The sequence below is a fragment of the Oncorhynchus kisutch genome, linkage group LG13 (assembly GCF_002021735.2).
Source record: "Oncorhynchus kisutch isolate 150728-3 linkage group LG13, Okis_V2, whole genome shotgun sequence".
Classification (NCBI taxonomy): Eukaryota; Metazoa; Chordata; class Actinopteri; order Salmoniformes; family Salmonidae; genus Oncorhynchus; species Oncorhynchus kisutch.
The window spans coordinates 11,443,069-11,459,257 of record NC_034186.2 but is presented as its reverse complement, the minus strand read 5'-3'; the positions used below and the strand labels follow the sequence as shown (position 1 = coordinate 11,459,257).

The 16,189-nt window shown below is 44.2% G+C and overlaps 1 protein-coding gene across 8 annotated transcripts in view; it reads right to left on the bottom strand.

Moving 5' to 3' along the window:
* The window catches only part of mast2 (microtubule associated serine/threonine kinase 2), a 293,284-nt gene that overhangs the window by 155,134 nt on the left and 121,961 nt on the right, over positions 1-16,189 (bottom strand). Inside the window, exon 1 of one of the 8 annotated variants that reach the window (XM_031785593.1) lies at positions 2,736-4,900. The exons of the other annotated variants lie outside the window; for them this stretch is intronic. Within the exon in view, the coding sequence (XP_031641453.1) occupies positions 2,736-2,774 (39 nt within the window). The 5' untranslated portion in view covers positions 2,775-4,900. Of the gene's footprint in view, positions 1-2,735; positions 4,901-16,189 lie in introns of those variants that run through there. 8 annotated transcript variants of the gene reach the window in all.

Genomic DNA, 16,189 nt, shown 5'->3' with positions numbered 1-16,189 from the left:
TTTATGACTTTTGGCTCGAGTGATACTTTCAGAACTACTGGCTGAAAAGTTTACAAAAGTACACAGGTATCACTTTAAACCACAAGCTGGAAGAAGAGGTGACATGCTTGGATGTTTTAAGTCCACAATAATGCTTAAATAACATCAGGAATTCTGTGGATTTTTTTTATTTTTTATGTGAATTTGTGGGTGTAGTTAACCTGTTTGGTTAGTGATGTTTCTGTAGCGCTCATTTGATTGCAGAGTTTGCGAAACAAATGGCAAACTGGACTGATGCAAATAATCATGATATCATTCTGCCAGGTAGACATAGGCTACTTTGTAGTTAACATTTAATCAGAATAAGGTTATCATTAGCATCATCGCTAACAGTTACAAAGTGTAGACATACGCGAGCACCGCACACACAGAGACAGAGGGAATAACACCATATTTTCCCCCTCAGGAGACTGGAAAGATTTGGCATGGGCCCCCAGATCCTTGAAAAATTCTACAGCTGCAGCATCGAGCACTGGCAGCACTGGTTGCATCACCGTCTGGTATGGTAACTGCTCGGCATCTGACCGTAAGGCGCTAGAGGGACGTGCGTACGGCCCAGTACATCACTGTGGTAAAGCTTCCTGCCATCCAGGACCAATATACAGTGATTGCTCCACTAAAAGTTTTGTGATTATGCTGCGGGACTTAGAGGTGATTTGTGGTTTAGTACGGTACCCTGCGTCACTACTTCACTGCTCCAGACCACCAAGGGAGAGTTAGCGCACTGATCATGCTTTTGGGTTCCAAGGCACTACTGTCTCTGACAATGAATGGGCGACATAAACCTAAATAGAAAGTGATAATTGTGCACGACTTCAGTAGTACTTACTAAAACTGTTGTTACACTAAAGTTTTTATTCTAAGAGAAACTTAGACTACAATTAGGGTGTGGAAATGTTAGGATTATTTTGCTCTTACTGTAGTACTGTAGCCTACTCCAGAACGGTCACATTGTACAGCGCCTGAGTGACGCAGCGGTCTAAGACACTGCTTCTTAAGATATATGTGCTGACTACTTTTTAGTGTCAGGGAAAATGTATGGAGTAAAATGTACATTCTTTTCTTTAGGGATGTAGTGAAGTAAAAGTAAAAATTCCAAAAGTATAAGTAATAAAGTAAAGATACCTCCCAAAAATCGACTTAAGTAGTACTTTAGAGTATTTTTACTTAAGTACTTTACAACACTGCCTCTGTGTGATATGAGCTAAGAGTCTGTCTGTCTGTAGAAAGAGTGAGATATACAAAAAGTGTGTGTTGAGGTTTGTTTGTGTCACTGCAGGGCAGAGTATGACTTGAGACGGGCATCCCTGTCACTGCAGGGCAGAGATTATGACTTGAGACAGGCATCCCTGTCACTGCAGGGCAGAGATTATGACTTGAGACGGGCATCCCTGTCACTGCAGGGCAGAGTATGACTTGAGACGGGCATCCCTGTCACTGCAGGGCAGAGATTATGACTTGAGACGGGCATCCCTGTCACTGCAGGGCAGAGATTATGACTTGAGACGGGCATCCCTGTCACTGCAGGGCAGAGTATGACTTGAGACGGGCATCCCTGTCACTGCAGGGCAGAGATTATGACTTGAGACGGGCATCCCTGTCACTGCAGGGCAGAGATTATGACTTGAGACGGGCATCCCTGTCACTGCAGGGCAGAGTATGACTTGAGACGGGCATCCCTGTCACTGCAGGGCAGAGTATGACTTGAGACGGGCATCCCTGTCACTGCAGGGCAGAGTATGACTTGAGACGGGCATCCCTGTCACTGCAGGGCAGAGTATGACTTGAGACGGGCATCCCTGTCACTGCAGGGCAGAGTATGACTTGAGACGGGCATCCCTGTCATTGCAGGGCAGAGTATGACTTGAGACGGGCTTCCCTGTCACTGCAGGGCAGAGTATGACTTGAGACGGGCATCCCTGTCACTGCAGGGCAGAGTATGACTTGAGACGGGCATCCCTGTCACTGCAGGGCAGAGTATGACTTGAGACGGGCATCCCTGTCACTGCAGGGCAGAGTATGACTTGAGACGGGCATCCCTGTCACTGCAGGGCAGAGTATGACTTGAGACGGGCATCCCTGTCACTGCAGGGCAGAGTATGACTTGAGACGGGCATCCCTGTCACTGCAGGGCAGAGTATGACTTGAGACGGGCATCCGTGTCACTGCAGGGCAGAGTATGACTTGAGACGGGCATCCCCGTCACTGCAGGGCAGAGAGTATGACTTGAGACGGGCATCCCTGTCACTGCAGGGCAGAGGAGGGTCACACCAGAGATGGCCTTTCATCGGAAGGTATATAACGCAGACAGGGTCTGACAGGGTCTGACAGGGTCTGCATGAATCCACCCTCTAAACTGAACGAGTCGGTTAGCAGATAGAATATGTAGGCCATGTCAAAACGACAGGTAGAGTCTGGACCTAAACTTATCCAGGACAGAAAACCTATTCAGCCATGCCCTGCCCTGCCCTCGCCCTGCCTTGCCTTCCTGTATCAAGTAGGCTGATCACACGGGACACTACCACAGCTACTGCTAGTAGTACAGTACTACAACAGCACAGGAGTACTGAAGGCAATACATATAGCCGACACAATGCCTGCAGTCAGTACACAAACACAACAAACCAGCAGCCTGGTAACATATGGATGTGAGGGAGCTTGTTGATGATTGGTGGTCAGCTGGGAGCTCTCCTTACCTGCAGACCCCTACGTCTGAGAATACTGGAGTCATCCATGTTGCTTCTGCTGTAGAGTCGCACAGTGGAGTCTATATCCAGGAAGCTTCACCCTTCTTTAGGAGTACAGGGTTACTTCCTCTGGGGTTGTGGTACAGATAGAGAAGGTGTGCCAGGAACCGGGGGACATGAACAGGCACCTTTTAGGGGTGGATTAGTGAGGGTGAGTTAGCTCATACTCCCGTCCCCCTCTCCTCTGGTCCAGCAGGATTCATTCAGAGCAGTGTCATCATCCAGAAGAAATACCTCTCCTTTCTTTCAGACCGTCTGTTTGCCTCAAGCCTCGGCAGTCTTGAAGTTTCTGCCGGTTGGTGCAAAACCCTAAACAGTCTTTCCTTTGACTTCTAGTACCACTTAGAAAGTGTCCCTCCCTGATTCACACTGTAGTGTAACTTCCTCCTGAAAATGAAAGGTTCAGCAGCAGTTGTTTTTTTTCTGTTCTTCTCAATGGGGCCACGTTACATTCCACACGCATGACCAGCACGGCACGGCGCTACATTCCACACGCATGACCAGCACGGCACGGCACTGTCTGTCTGCCAGTCGGTACAAAGACAGGAACTCAACAGCCCGGGGACCAGACAGGGACCAGACAGGAACTTCATACAGCTCCTCCTCTATATGGGGCTCAGATCAGACCCGTCCTCTTCATGTCCCCGTGTTGGTTTGTTGCCGGTGGAAGTCGGTGCAGCTCAGACGTAACTAGTGTGATAGCGGTAGGCGAGCTTCTCTCGTCCTCCCTGCCTTTCTTCCTCTCTCTCTCTCTGTGAAGCACGTGTTGTCTCCAAGCTCAGCCTCCCTCTGCTCCTCTCCCATTCATCCGTTCAGCGAAGGGCACACCGCTCCCTCTCTCACATTCACTGAGCCTGCGCTCTGCAGAAGAAGCACAGTGGCGGCTTACAGCTGTGTTCTTCATCCCCCTCTTCTCTTTCTCTGTCTGTCCTTCCGTCCATCTATCTGTTCCCCACAGGCACTATTTCTATGGAGACTTCACTACTCCATAATTCATGGACAGTTTGGGATACACATTAATGATGACAATGGGACCTCAGGGGTAAGAGGGAGAGAAAGGGGCGCGCAGACTGATCGTCCGTCTCACTGCAGCCTGCCGGCTTAATTAGAACAGGACCTTTAAGAACACACTCTGCATCACTCTCCTATCCTATGTCTCTCTCCCTCCCTGTGCTCTCTCGTTTGTCTGAAAAGCTGTTCGGGGAGCCAACCAATCGAACGCGAGCAGGCGGCAGTGCATTTACATAGAATGAATGGAGGAGGGATCGAAGCTCCGCCTCTCGTACTCTCCTCCTCCTCACTCTGTCGCCATAGCCCCGTTTCTCTCATCAAAACAAGGGGCTGCGTTTGAACACACACACACACACACACAGGAGCCCAAACACACACACAGTTCCTCACATACTAATCTGTGGTCCGTGCTGCTTTTTTATTGCATTACAATTCATTAATCATGAGTGCTCAGATACGACGGTAGGCCAATTCATTATTTACCAACAATATTTGAACACAGTCAGTCAGCCTCCTATCAGTCGTTAACAGCCAGCTAACATTTCTCCTCTAAAGCTAGTCTTTCATTCACCTAACATTATACTAGTCTTTATCACCTAACATTATACTAGTCTTTATCGCCTAACATTATACTAGTCTTTATCACCTAACATTATACTAGTCTTTATCGCCTAACATTATACTAGTCTTTATCGCCTAACATTATACTAGTCTTTATCACCTAACATTATACTAGTCTTTATCACCTAACATTACACTAGTCTTTATCACCTAACATTACACTAGTCTTTATCACCTAACATTACACTAGTCTTTATCACCTAACATTATACTAGTCTTTATCACCTAACATTACACTAGTCTTTATCACCTAACATTACACTAGTCTTTATCACCTAACATTATACTAGTCTTTCATTCACCTAACATTACACTAGTCTTTATCACCTAACATTACACTAGTCTTTATCGCCTAACATTACACTAGTCTTTATCACCTAACATTATACTAGTCTTTATCACCTAACATTATACTAGTCTTTATCACCTAACATTACACTAGTCTTTATCACCTAACATTACACTTGTCACGCCTTGGTCTTAGTGTTTTGTGTTTTCGTTATATATTTTGGTCAGGCCAGGGTGTGACATGGGTTTACGTGTTGTGTTTCGTATTGGGGTTTTATAGGATTTGGGATTGCTATGTTTAGGGGTGTGTCTATTTAGGCTTGGCTGCCTGAGGCGGTTCTCGATCAGAGTCAGGTGCTTCTCGTTGCCTCTGATTGGGAACCGTATTTAGGTAGCCTGAGTTCGCTTTGTCTTTCGTGGGTGATTGTTCCTGTCTCTGTGTAGTGTTCACCAGATAGGCTGTAGTTAGGTTTCACGTTCCGTTTGTTGTTTTCGTATTTGTTAAGTTATTTCATGTATCGTCATTTTTCTTCATTAAAGAACATGAGTAACCACCACGCTGCATTTCGGTCCGACTCTCTTTCAACAAACGAAGAACGCCGTTACAACACTAGACTTTCATTCACCTAACATTATACTAGTCTTTATCACCTAACATTATACTAGTCTTTATCACCTAACATTACACTAGTCTTTATCACCTAACATTATACTAGTCTTTATCACCTAACATTACACTAGTCTTTATCACCTAACATTACACTAGTCTTTATCACCTAACATTATACTAGTCTTTATCACCTAACATTACACTAGTCTTTATCACCTAACATTATACTAGTCTTTATCACCTAACATTACACTAGTCTTTATCACCTAACATTATACTAGTCTTTCTATCACCTAACATTATACTAGTTTTTCTATCACCTAACATTATACTAGTCTTTCTCACCTAACATTATACTAGTCTTTATCACCTAACATTATACTAGTCTTTCTATCACCTAATATTATACTAGTCTTTCTATCACCTAACATTATACTAGTCTTTATCACCTAACATTATACTAGTCTCTCACCTAACATTATACTAGTCTTTTTATCACCTAACATTATACTAGTCTTTCTATCACCTAACATTACACTAGTCTTTCTCACCTAACATTATACTAGTCTTTCTATCACCTAACATTATACTAGTCTTTCTATCACCTAACATTATACTAGTCTTTCTATCACCTAACATTACACTAGTCTTTATCACCTAACATTATACTAGTCTTTATCACCTAACATTACACTAGTCTTTATCACCTAACATTACACTAGTCTTTATCACCTAACATTATACTAGTCTTTATCACCTAACATTATACTAGTCTTTCATTCACCTAACATTACACTAGTCTTTATCACCTAACATTATACTAGTCTTTCTATCACCTAATATTATACTAGTCTTTATCACCTAACATTATACTAGTCTCTCACCTAACATTATACTAGTCTTTATCACCTAACATTATACTAGTCTTTCTATCACCTAACATTACACTAGTCTTTCTATCACCTAACATTACACTAGTCTTTCTCACCTAACAATATACTAGTCTTTCTCACCTAACATTATACTAGTCTTTCTCACCTAACATTATACTAGTCTTTCTATCACCTAACATTATACTAGTCTTTCTATCACCTAACATTACACTAGTCTTTATATCACCTAACATTATACTAGTCTTTATCACCTAACATTATACTAGTCTTTATCACCTAACATTATACTAGTCTTTATCACCTAACATTATACTAGTCTTTATCACCTAACATTATACTAGTCTTTATCACCTAACATTATACTAGTCTTTATCACCTAACATTATACTAGTCTTTATCACCTAACATTATACTAGTCTTTATCACCTAACATTATACTAGTCTTTCTATCACCTAACATTATACTAGTCTTTCTATCACCTAACATTACATTACTCATATTTTTATAAGTAAAGACGGAGGGAAAGAGAAGAAGAGAAAGAGAGAGGGAAAGAGAGGAGAGAGAGAGGGAAAGAGTGGAGGAGAGAGAGGGAAAGAGAAGAGAAAGAGAGAGGGAAAGAGAAGAGAAAGAGAGAGGGAAAGAGAGGAGAGAGAGAGGGAAAGAGAAGAAGAGAGTGAGAGGGAAAGAGAAGAAGAGAGTGAGAGGGAAAGAGTAGAAGAGAGAGAGAGGGAAAGAGAAGAGTAGAGGGAGAGGGAGAGGGAAAGAGAAGAAGAGAGAGAAAGGGAAAGAGAAGAAGAGAGAGAAAGGGAAAGAGAGGAAGAGAGAGAGAGGGAAAGAGAAGAGAAAGAGAGAGAGGGAAAGAGAAAAGAAAGAGAGAGAGGGAAAGAGAAGAGAAAGAGAGAGAGGGAAAGAGAAGAGAAAGAGAGGGAAAGAGAGGAGTAGAGGGAGAGGGAAAGAAGAACAGAGAGAGAGGGAAAGAGAAGAGTAGAGGGAGAGGGAAAGAGAAGAAGAGAGAGAGGGAAAGAGAAGAGTAGAGGGAGAGGGAAAGAGAGAAGGAGAGAGGGAAAGAGAAGAGTAGAGAGAGAGGGAAAGAGAGAAGGAGAGAGGGAAAGAGAAGAGTAGAGAGAGGGGGATGAGAGGGGAACAGAGGAGAGGACAGTGGATTTAACTCCTATGCATGCTGAAAGGGAAAGACAAGCAGAGAATGCTAGCGGAGTGATGGAGAAAAAGGGAGAGTTAGAATGAGGGCAAGAGAGTGAGAGGAAGGAAGGGAGGGCACTATCCACCCACGCACTTGATCAGTGAAGGCAGAGAGCGCTTTACCAGTGACGTACAAAAGGAACTAGAAAGGTACGAGCGGAAGACAGGTACAAAAATAAGTAGAAGAAATTCAATTTCTACAGTGTTTTCTTACAATGTAATTAGTCATGCTGGAGTAGCAGTTTCTCTAGAAGGGCTCCTAAAGGAACTCATCACACAGGATCAATCCTGGAGGTGTCAGCCAGGAGAGTAGCCACTACAACCCCTCTCCTCAAGGGACCACTCTTAATGTGGAGGCCCCAGTGTGTGTGTGTGTGTGTGTGTGTGTGTGTGTGTGTGTGTGTGTGTGTGTGTGTGTGTGTGTGTGTGTGTGTGTGTGTGTGTGTGTGTGTGTGTGTGTCAAAGTGCAAGGGGATCTGAGGATGCAAGAATGTTGAAGAGACACACCAACGGCTGGCGTGACCTCTGTGTGAAATAACACTTTATGGAAGACGGCAGTGGATAGCTGCCATCTTACTGGCTTCTGACCAATTCTGATATTTTGTGTTTTTTTTTTACACGGATCTTAACATAATATTGCCGCCATCATTTCCTACGACCGTAAACAGCTTCAAGACATTAGAACAGCTAACGGAGGAAGATTTCTACTTTAACAAGTTGGCAGCTGTGGCTGCACTGCTCATTCCGGACCAGGCCCTAATCTAAGGGACTCGAAACAGGAAGAGCGGCAAACCAGTGGGCTCCCTGACGAGACTACGTCGGCGAGAAGATAAACCGCCTCTACTCTCCGTTCTATTGGAAAACATAATCACTGGAGAACAAAATGGACAAGCTCAGTTCGAGACTATACTATCAACGGGACCTGAAGAACTATTATCCTATGTGTCTCTGAGTCATGGCTGCACAAGGACATTGATAATAGACATTAGTTGGTTTTTCTAAGCATCGTCAAGACCAAATGGCAGTTTCGGGTAAAGTTAAGGGGAGGTGTGTGTCTCTTGACAAGAGCTGGTACGCGATCTCTAATGTTAAGTCTCAAGGTTTTGCTCGCCTGAGTTAGAATAGCTCATGATAAGCTGAAGGCCATCCTATTTACCAAGAGTTTTCATTTATATGTTTCGTAGCTGTCCATTTACCACCACAAACCGATGCTGGCACAACGACCGCACTCAGCTGTATAGAGCAATTAGCAAACAAGAAAATGCACAGCCGCGCCTGATGGCCGCAGATGTTAACGCAGGGAAACTGAAATCTGTTTCACCTCATTTCTAACTGCATGTCACCTGTGCAACTAGAGGCGACAACTCTAGATCACCTTTACTCCACACACATAAACGTATACAAAGCTTTCTCTCACCCTACATATCGCAAATCTGACCATAACTCTAAGTGCCCGATTCCTGCTTACAAGCAAAAACTCAAACAGGAAGTACCAGTGACGCGCTCAATACGGAATTGGTCCGATAAAGCGGATGCTCAGCTACAGGACTGCTTCACTAGCACAGACTGGAATATGTTCTGGGATTCATACGATAACATTGAGGAGTTTACCACATCAGTCACCAGCTTCATTAATAAGTGCATTGACGACGTCGTCATCCCGACCGTACATATTCCAACCAGAAGCCACGGATTACAGGCAACATCCGCACTGACCTAAAGGCTAAAGCTGCCGCTTTAAAAGAGCTCGACACTAAACTGGAGGCTTATAAGAAACACCGCTAGGACGACCGATGATCCATCAAACATTCAAAATGTCAAAACAGGACTAAGATGGAATCCTACTACGCCAGCTCTGATGCTCGTCGGATGTGGCAGGGCTTGCAACCTATCACAGATTACAAAGGGAAACCAGGCCAAGGTAACCTGTGTAAATGACTATCACTTGTAGAACTCACATCAGTAGCCATGAAATTCTCACATCAACACCATCATAGAGCGATGTTTGTCAGACCATGAGACATTTGGTCTGATTTGGAAAGGCACACGCCTGTCTATATAAGGTCCTATAGTTGACAGTGCATGTCAGAACAATAACCAAGCCATGAGGAATTGTCCGTAAAGCTCCCAGAGAGGACCGTGTTGAGGCACAGATCTGGGGAAGGGTACCAAAACATTTCTGCAGCATTGAAGGTCTTCAAGAACACAGTGGCCTCCATCATTCTTAAATGGATGAAGTTTGGAAGACTCTTCCTTGAGCTGGCCTCCCGGCCAAACTCAGCAATCAGGGGAGAAGGGCCTTGGTCAGGGAGGTGACCAAGAATGTGATGGTCACTCTGACAGAGCTCCAGAATTTCTATGTGGAGACGGGAGAACCTTCCTGAAGGACAACCATCTCCGCAGCACTCCACCAATCAGGCCTTTATGGTAGAGTGGCCAGACGGAAGCCACTCCTCAGTAAAAGGAACATAACATTATGCTTGGAGATTGCCTAAAGGCAGCAAAAAACTCTGACCATGAGAAACAAGATTCTCTTGTCTGACGAACGGGGCAAAGTAAAGAGAGATCTTTGATGAAAACCTGCACCAGAGTGCTCAGGACCTCAGACTGGGGCGAAGGTTTTACCTTCAAACAGGACAACAACCCTTCGGGACGAGTCCCTGAATGTCGTTGAGTGGCCCAGCCATAGCCCAGACTTTTACCATTGAAGACCACACACATGCCGGGGCGGCAGGGTAGCCTAGTGGTTAGAGCGTTGGCCTAGTAACCGAAAGGTTGCAAGTTCGAATCCCCGAGCTGACAAGGTACAAATCTGTCATTCTGCCCCTGAACAGGCAGTTAACCCACTGTTCCTAGGCCAAAAATAAGAATTTGTTCTTAACTGACTTTTAATTCAAGCACCACCACGTTCCTACGAGTGGCTTGCATTGCTAAATTATATTACGCAGATTGTAATGCATATAATAATGACCACATTTAACCTATTAATATCTGAATACAGAGAGGAAGCATGCCAACCTATAGGCCCTGCATGACCCCAATCCACTTAAGAACTACACCATGTCCGGGCCAGTAGAAATTCTGTTTGGGCCAGTAGATTTTTGCCCAACTGGGCCAGTGAGAAAAAAAGTTGAAATTGGACCCTGGTGTGTTTCATACGCAGCCATGGAGTGGTGGCGCTTAGGCTATTTACTGAGCTTTGATTGACGAACAGCTTAGTTTAGAAAAGGTGTCGAACTAACTGAACAAAGTCGATCTCTTACAGTACCAGTCAAAAAGTTTGGACACACCTACTCATTCAAGGGTTTTTCTTTATTTTTAGAGTGTGCAAAGCTGTCAAAGGCAAAGGGTGGCTACTACTATATTTGGATTTGTTTAATTAACACTTTTTTAGTTACTACATGATTCCATATGTGTTATTTCATAGTTCTGATGTCTTCACTATTATTCTACAATAGTGAAAATAAAGAAAAACCCTTGAATGAGGAGGTGTGTCCAAACTTTAGACTGCTACTGTATATCCTTGCCATTCATAAATCATACAACGTTGTCATATGTTCATGGTATTGCATCCGGAAAACTTAACTAAAGTTCTCATTTGTATTTTCGATATAAGGTCCATCAGGACTTGCTAGACATTGACGTTAAAGTAAGTGACTCGTCTGTAGCTTCCCGAATTGCATTGGTAAGCGAGCTGTTAATTTGGCTTCCAATTTGCATACTGGTAGGCTTTTTGGAGACTATATGCAGATAAATGATTTGATAGCAGATGGTGAATCCTCCTCACAGCAGGAACAATAGGTAGGCTAGTGGAGAGATCACAGCAGGAACAATAGGTAGGCTAGTGGAGAGATAGCCTCACAGCAGGAACAATAGGTAGGCTAGTGGAGAGATAGCCTCACTGCAGGAACAATAGGTAGGCTAGTGGAGAGATAGCCTCACAGCAGGAACAATAGGTAGGCTAGTGGAGAGATCACAGCAGGAACAATAGGTAGGCTAGTGGAGAGATAGCCTCACAGCAGGAACAATAGGTAGGCTAGTGGAGAGATCACAGCAGGAACAATAGGTAGGCTAGTGGAGAGATAGCCTCACAGCAGGAACAATAGGTAGGCTAGTGGAGAGATAGCCTCACAGCAGGAACAATAGGTAGGCTAGTGGAGAGATTTCCTCACAGCAGGAACAATAGGTAGGCAAGTGGAGAGATAGCCTCACAGCAGGAACAATAGGTAGGCTAGTGGAGAGATAGCCTCACAGCAGGAACAATAGGTAGGCTAGTGGAGAGATCGCCTCACAGCAGGAACAATAGGTAGGCTAGTGGAGAGAGAGCCTCACAGCAGGAACAATAGGTAGGCTAGTGGAGAGAGAGCCTCACAGCAGGAACAATAGGTAGGCTAGTGGAGAGATTGCCTCACAGCAGGAACAATAGGTAGGCAAGTGGAGAGATAGCCTCACAGCAGGAACAATAGGTAGGCTAGTGGAGAGATTGCCTCACAGCAGGAACAATAGGTAGGCTAGTGGAGAGATTGCCTCACAGCAGGAACAATAGGTAGGCTAGTGGAGAGATTGCCTCACAGCAGGAACAATAGGTAGGCTAGTAGAGAGATTGCCTCACAGCAGGAACAATAGGTAGGCTAGTGGAGAGATAGCCTCACAGCAGGAACAATAGGTAGGCTAGTGGAGAGATTGCCTCACTGGTCCAAAATAGGATAAAAGAAAACAGATTAAATTGTTTTAAAAGCTGATGATATTTATATGATATTTTCAAAGACATTGATCTAGATCTACTGACTAAATCAAAGTGTTGACAATGGAGTAATCAACTGCTGCTTTCTGCGTAGCAAAGCCCATGTTAAACACCGGCGTCATTCTTCTATCACATCTGTATTGCAGAAAGCTGAGAAAATGCCTCTTAAAAGGAAGCTTGAAGCCTTGGGAAGTCAGCAGACTCATACAGGATTCTATAAAGGCCCAATGCAGTCAAAATTACATTTTTTCCTATGTTTAATATCACATTGTACAACAGATGATGAAACTAACACAGTAAAAGTGCAAAAACATATGATCAGTGTTATTTCCTGATAGAGCGAGAGAGGGTAGAAGGCAGTAGCCCACACCGACGCAGTTAGATGACTATTTCAGCTAGTTTTATCCAATCACACATAACTGTGCAGCCTGGTGTCTTCTCAAAAGCCAACAGGTTCAACTACAGGTTCAGCCAACACTGTGATTTACCACACCACAGCCTGAGGTCAGAGGTTAAAGCTAGGGTTTAAGGTTAGTGGTGAGAGAGACAGAGCCCTGCCACTGACCTCACCCCACCCCACCCCACTCCACGGACAGACAGCCGTGAGTTATTTTCCACTGGTCATACATTCACCAGCCATCAGGTCAGGCTGAGTGGGGTGGGGTGAGGCTTATCCCTTATCTCCTCCCACTCCAGACCAGGAGCCCAGTGCCATTCCAGCTAGCGTGCGAACACACAACCACAACCTGTCTCTGGATCTCAGTATCCATATCTCTCAGTCTCTCTTTCCATATTTCTGTCTCCTCAACCAGAACCCGACAGAGAAAACAGTGGTTTAGAGTAGAAAATGGGGGGTAAAAAAATAATCGCTACAGTTACATAGAGATAATATCGTATTGTTTTGACAATATCGCAAAATTATTGTTGCGCTAGTTGGCTGTACATGCACCAACACTCCACCACAGTTCCTTCATGTCCGGTCCTCTGGCAGTCTCTATGGGGGTGCCACAGGGTTCAATTCTCGGGCCGACTCTTTTCTCTGTATATATCAATGATTTTGCTCTTGCTGCGGGCGATTCCCTGATCCACCTCTACGCAGACGACACCATTCTGTATACTTCTGGCCCTTCCTTGGACACTGTGCTATCTAACCTCCAAACGAGCTTCAATGCCATACAACTCTCCTTCCGTGGCCTCCAATTGCTCTTAAACGCTAGTAAAAACCAAATGCATGCTTTTCAACCGTTCGCTGCCTGCACCCGCATGCCCGACTAGCATCACCACCCTGGATGGTTCCGACCTAGAATATGTGGACATCTATAAGTACCTAGGTGTCTGGCTAGACTGTAAACTCTCCTTCTAGACTCATATCAAACATCTCCAATCCAAAATCAAATCTAGAGTCGGCTTTCTATTTCGCAACAAAGCCTCCTTCACTCACTCCGCAAAACTTACCCTAGTAAAACTGACTATCCTACCGATCATCGACTTTGGCGATATCATCTACAAAATAGCTTCCAATACTCTACTCAGCAAACTGGATGCAGTTTATCACAGTGCCATCCGTTTTGTTACTAAAGCACCTTATACCACCCACCACTGCGACCTGTATGCTCTAGTCAGCTGGCCCTCGCTACATGTTCGTCGCCAGACCAAGTCTATGCTAGGTAAAACACCGCCTTATCTCAGTTCACTGGTCACGATGGCAACACCCACCCGTAGCACGCGCTCCAGCAGGTGTATCTCACTGATCATCCCTAAAGCCAAAACCTCATTTGGCCTCCTTTCCTTCTAGTTGTCTGCTGCCTGCAACTGGAACGAATTGCAAAAATCTCTGAAGTTGGAGACTTTTTCTCCCTCACCAACTTTAAACATCTGCTATCTGAGCAGCTAACCTATCGCTGCAGCTGTACATAGTCCATCGGTATATAGCCCACCCAATTTATCTACCTCATCCCCATACTGTTTTTATTTTATTTACTTTTCTTCTCTTTTGCACACCAGTATCTCTACCTGCACATGTTCATCTGATCATTTATCACTCCAGTGTTAATCTGCTAAATTGTAATTATTCACTCCTATGGCCTATTTATTGCCTACCTCCTCATTCCATGTTATTGACTTGTTTATTGTTTACTCCATGTGTAACTCTGTGTTGTTGTCTGTTCACACTGCTGTGCTTTATCTTGGCCAGGTCGCAGTTGCAAATGAGAACTTGTTCTCAACTAGCCTACCTGGTTCTCCATCATTTTAAATAGGGAGCCAATTTGTTTTCGCATGTCACTACTTCACAGGAGAGGCATTTCAAGATCAAAATACGTTTTACGGCAGAAATGCCTTGTGGAATGTGTACTTTCATGCATCTTAATAACAAACTTGTCAGCCATCTGTAAATATGAATAAATTATTAAATAACAAGTTGGTTTAGCCATGGAAAAATACAGGAACCTTCCCGCTAGCCATGACTGGCTAAGAAATGGATGGGCTGGACATGTCGAGAGATGAGTTCGGATTGGTCTGCCCTGTAGCGTGCTTCTTTCTATAACATGAGCTGCTAAGCATGTGTGGATAATCCAGTGCACCGTACTTTTTTCTCTCTTTTTTTTAAAGGTATCTTGAAAATGTTTTACTACTTCTCTCAACATTGCCGCCTGAAGATAATACTGCTATCAACGAAGCTCAGTGGGAAAACGTTGTGATGGACCACTTTCTGGAGGATGATCGTGCCAACACCGGGTTCTCTCTGAGCCGGATTCTCTCTGAGCCGGATTCTCTCTGAGCCGGATTCTCTCTGACTCTCAAAATTAATCAGATAATGAGGAAATCAATAAAAATGATTTTCATTTAACAAGACAATGTAAAGTCTGGTGATGACAAATGGTGGGAAAGAAATGGTGTCGTTGTCACGGAATGTGATTTTTTTTTATCAGTAGAATGCCCGGTGGAAGCAGAGAGATGATTGCCAAATGCGAAGAGTCTGCGAAGAGAACACAGAAAGAAAGCTGTTGTGTAAAACACCTGTCTCCGGATTACATCTTCAAACATACATCAATGAGGTCGCTCTTGCTGCTGGTGAGTCTCTGATCCACCTCTACGCAGACGACACCATTCTGTATACTTCTGGCCCTTCTTTGGACACTGTGTTAACAACCCTCCAGGCAAGCTTCAATGCCATACAACTCTCCTTCCGTGGCCTCCAATTGCTCTTAAATACAAGTAAAAACTAAATGCATGCTTTTCAACCGATTGCTACCTGCACCTACCCGCCTGTCCAACATCACTACTCTGGACGGCTCTGACTTAGAATACGTGGACAACTACAAATACATGGGTGTCTGGTTAGACTGTAAACTCTCCTTCCAGACCCATATCAAACATCTCCAATCCAAAGTTAAATCTAGAATTGGCTTCCTATTTCGCAACAAAGCATCCTTCACTCATGCTGCCAAACATACCCTTGTAAAACTGACCATCCTACCAATCCTCGACTTTGGCGATGTCATTTACAAAATAGCCTCCAATACCCTACTCAACAAATTGGATGCAGTCTATCACAGTGCAATCCATTTTGTCACCAAAGCCCCATATACTACCCACCATTGCGACCTGTACGCTCTCGTTGGCTGGCCCTCGCTTCATACTCATCGCCAAACCCACTGGCTCCATGTCATCTACAAGACCCTGCTAGGTAAAGTCCCCCCTTATCTCAGCTCGCTGGTCACCATAGCATCTCCCACCTGTAGCACACGCTCCAGCAGGTATATCTTTCTAGTCCAAAACCAATTCTTTCTTTGGCCGCCTCTCCTTCCAGTTCTCTGCTGCCAATGACTGGAACGAACTACAAAAATCTCTGAAACTGGAAACACTTATCTCCCTCACTAGCTTTAAGCACCAACTGTCAGAGCAGCTCACAGATTACTGCACCTGTACATAGCCCACCTATAATTTAGCCCAAACAACTACCTCTTTCCCTACTGTATTTAATTTATTTATTTATTTTGCTCCTTTGCACCCCATTATTTGTATTTCTACTTT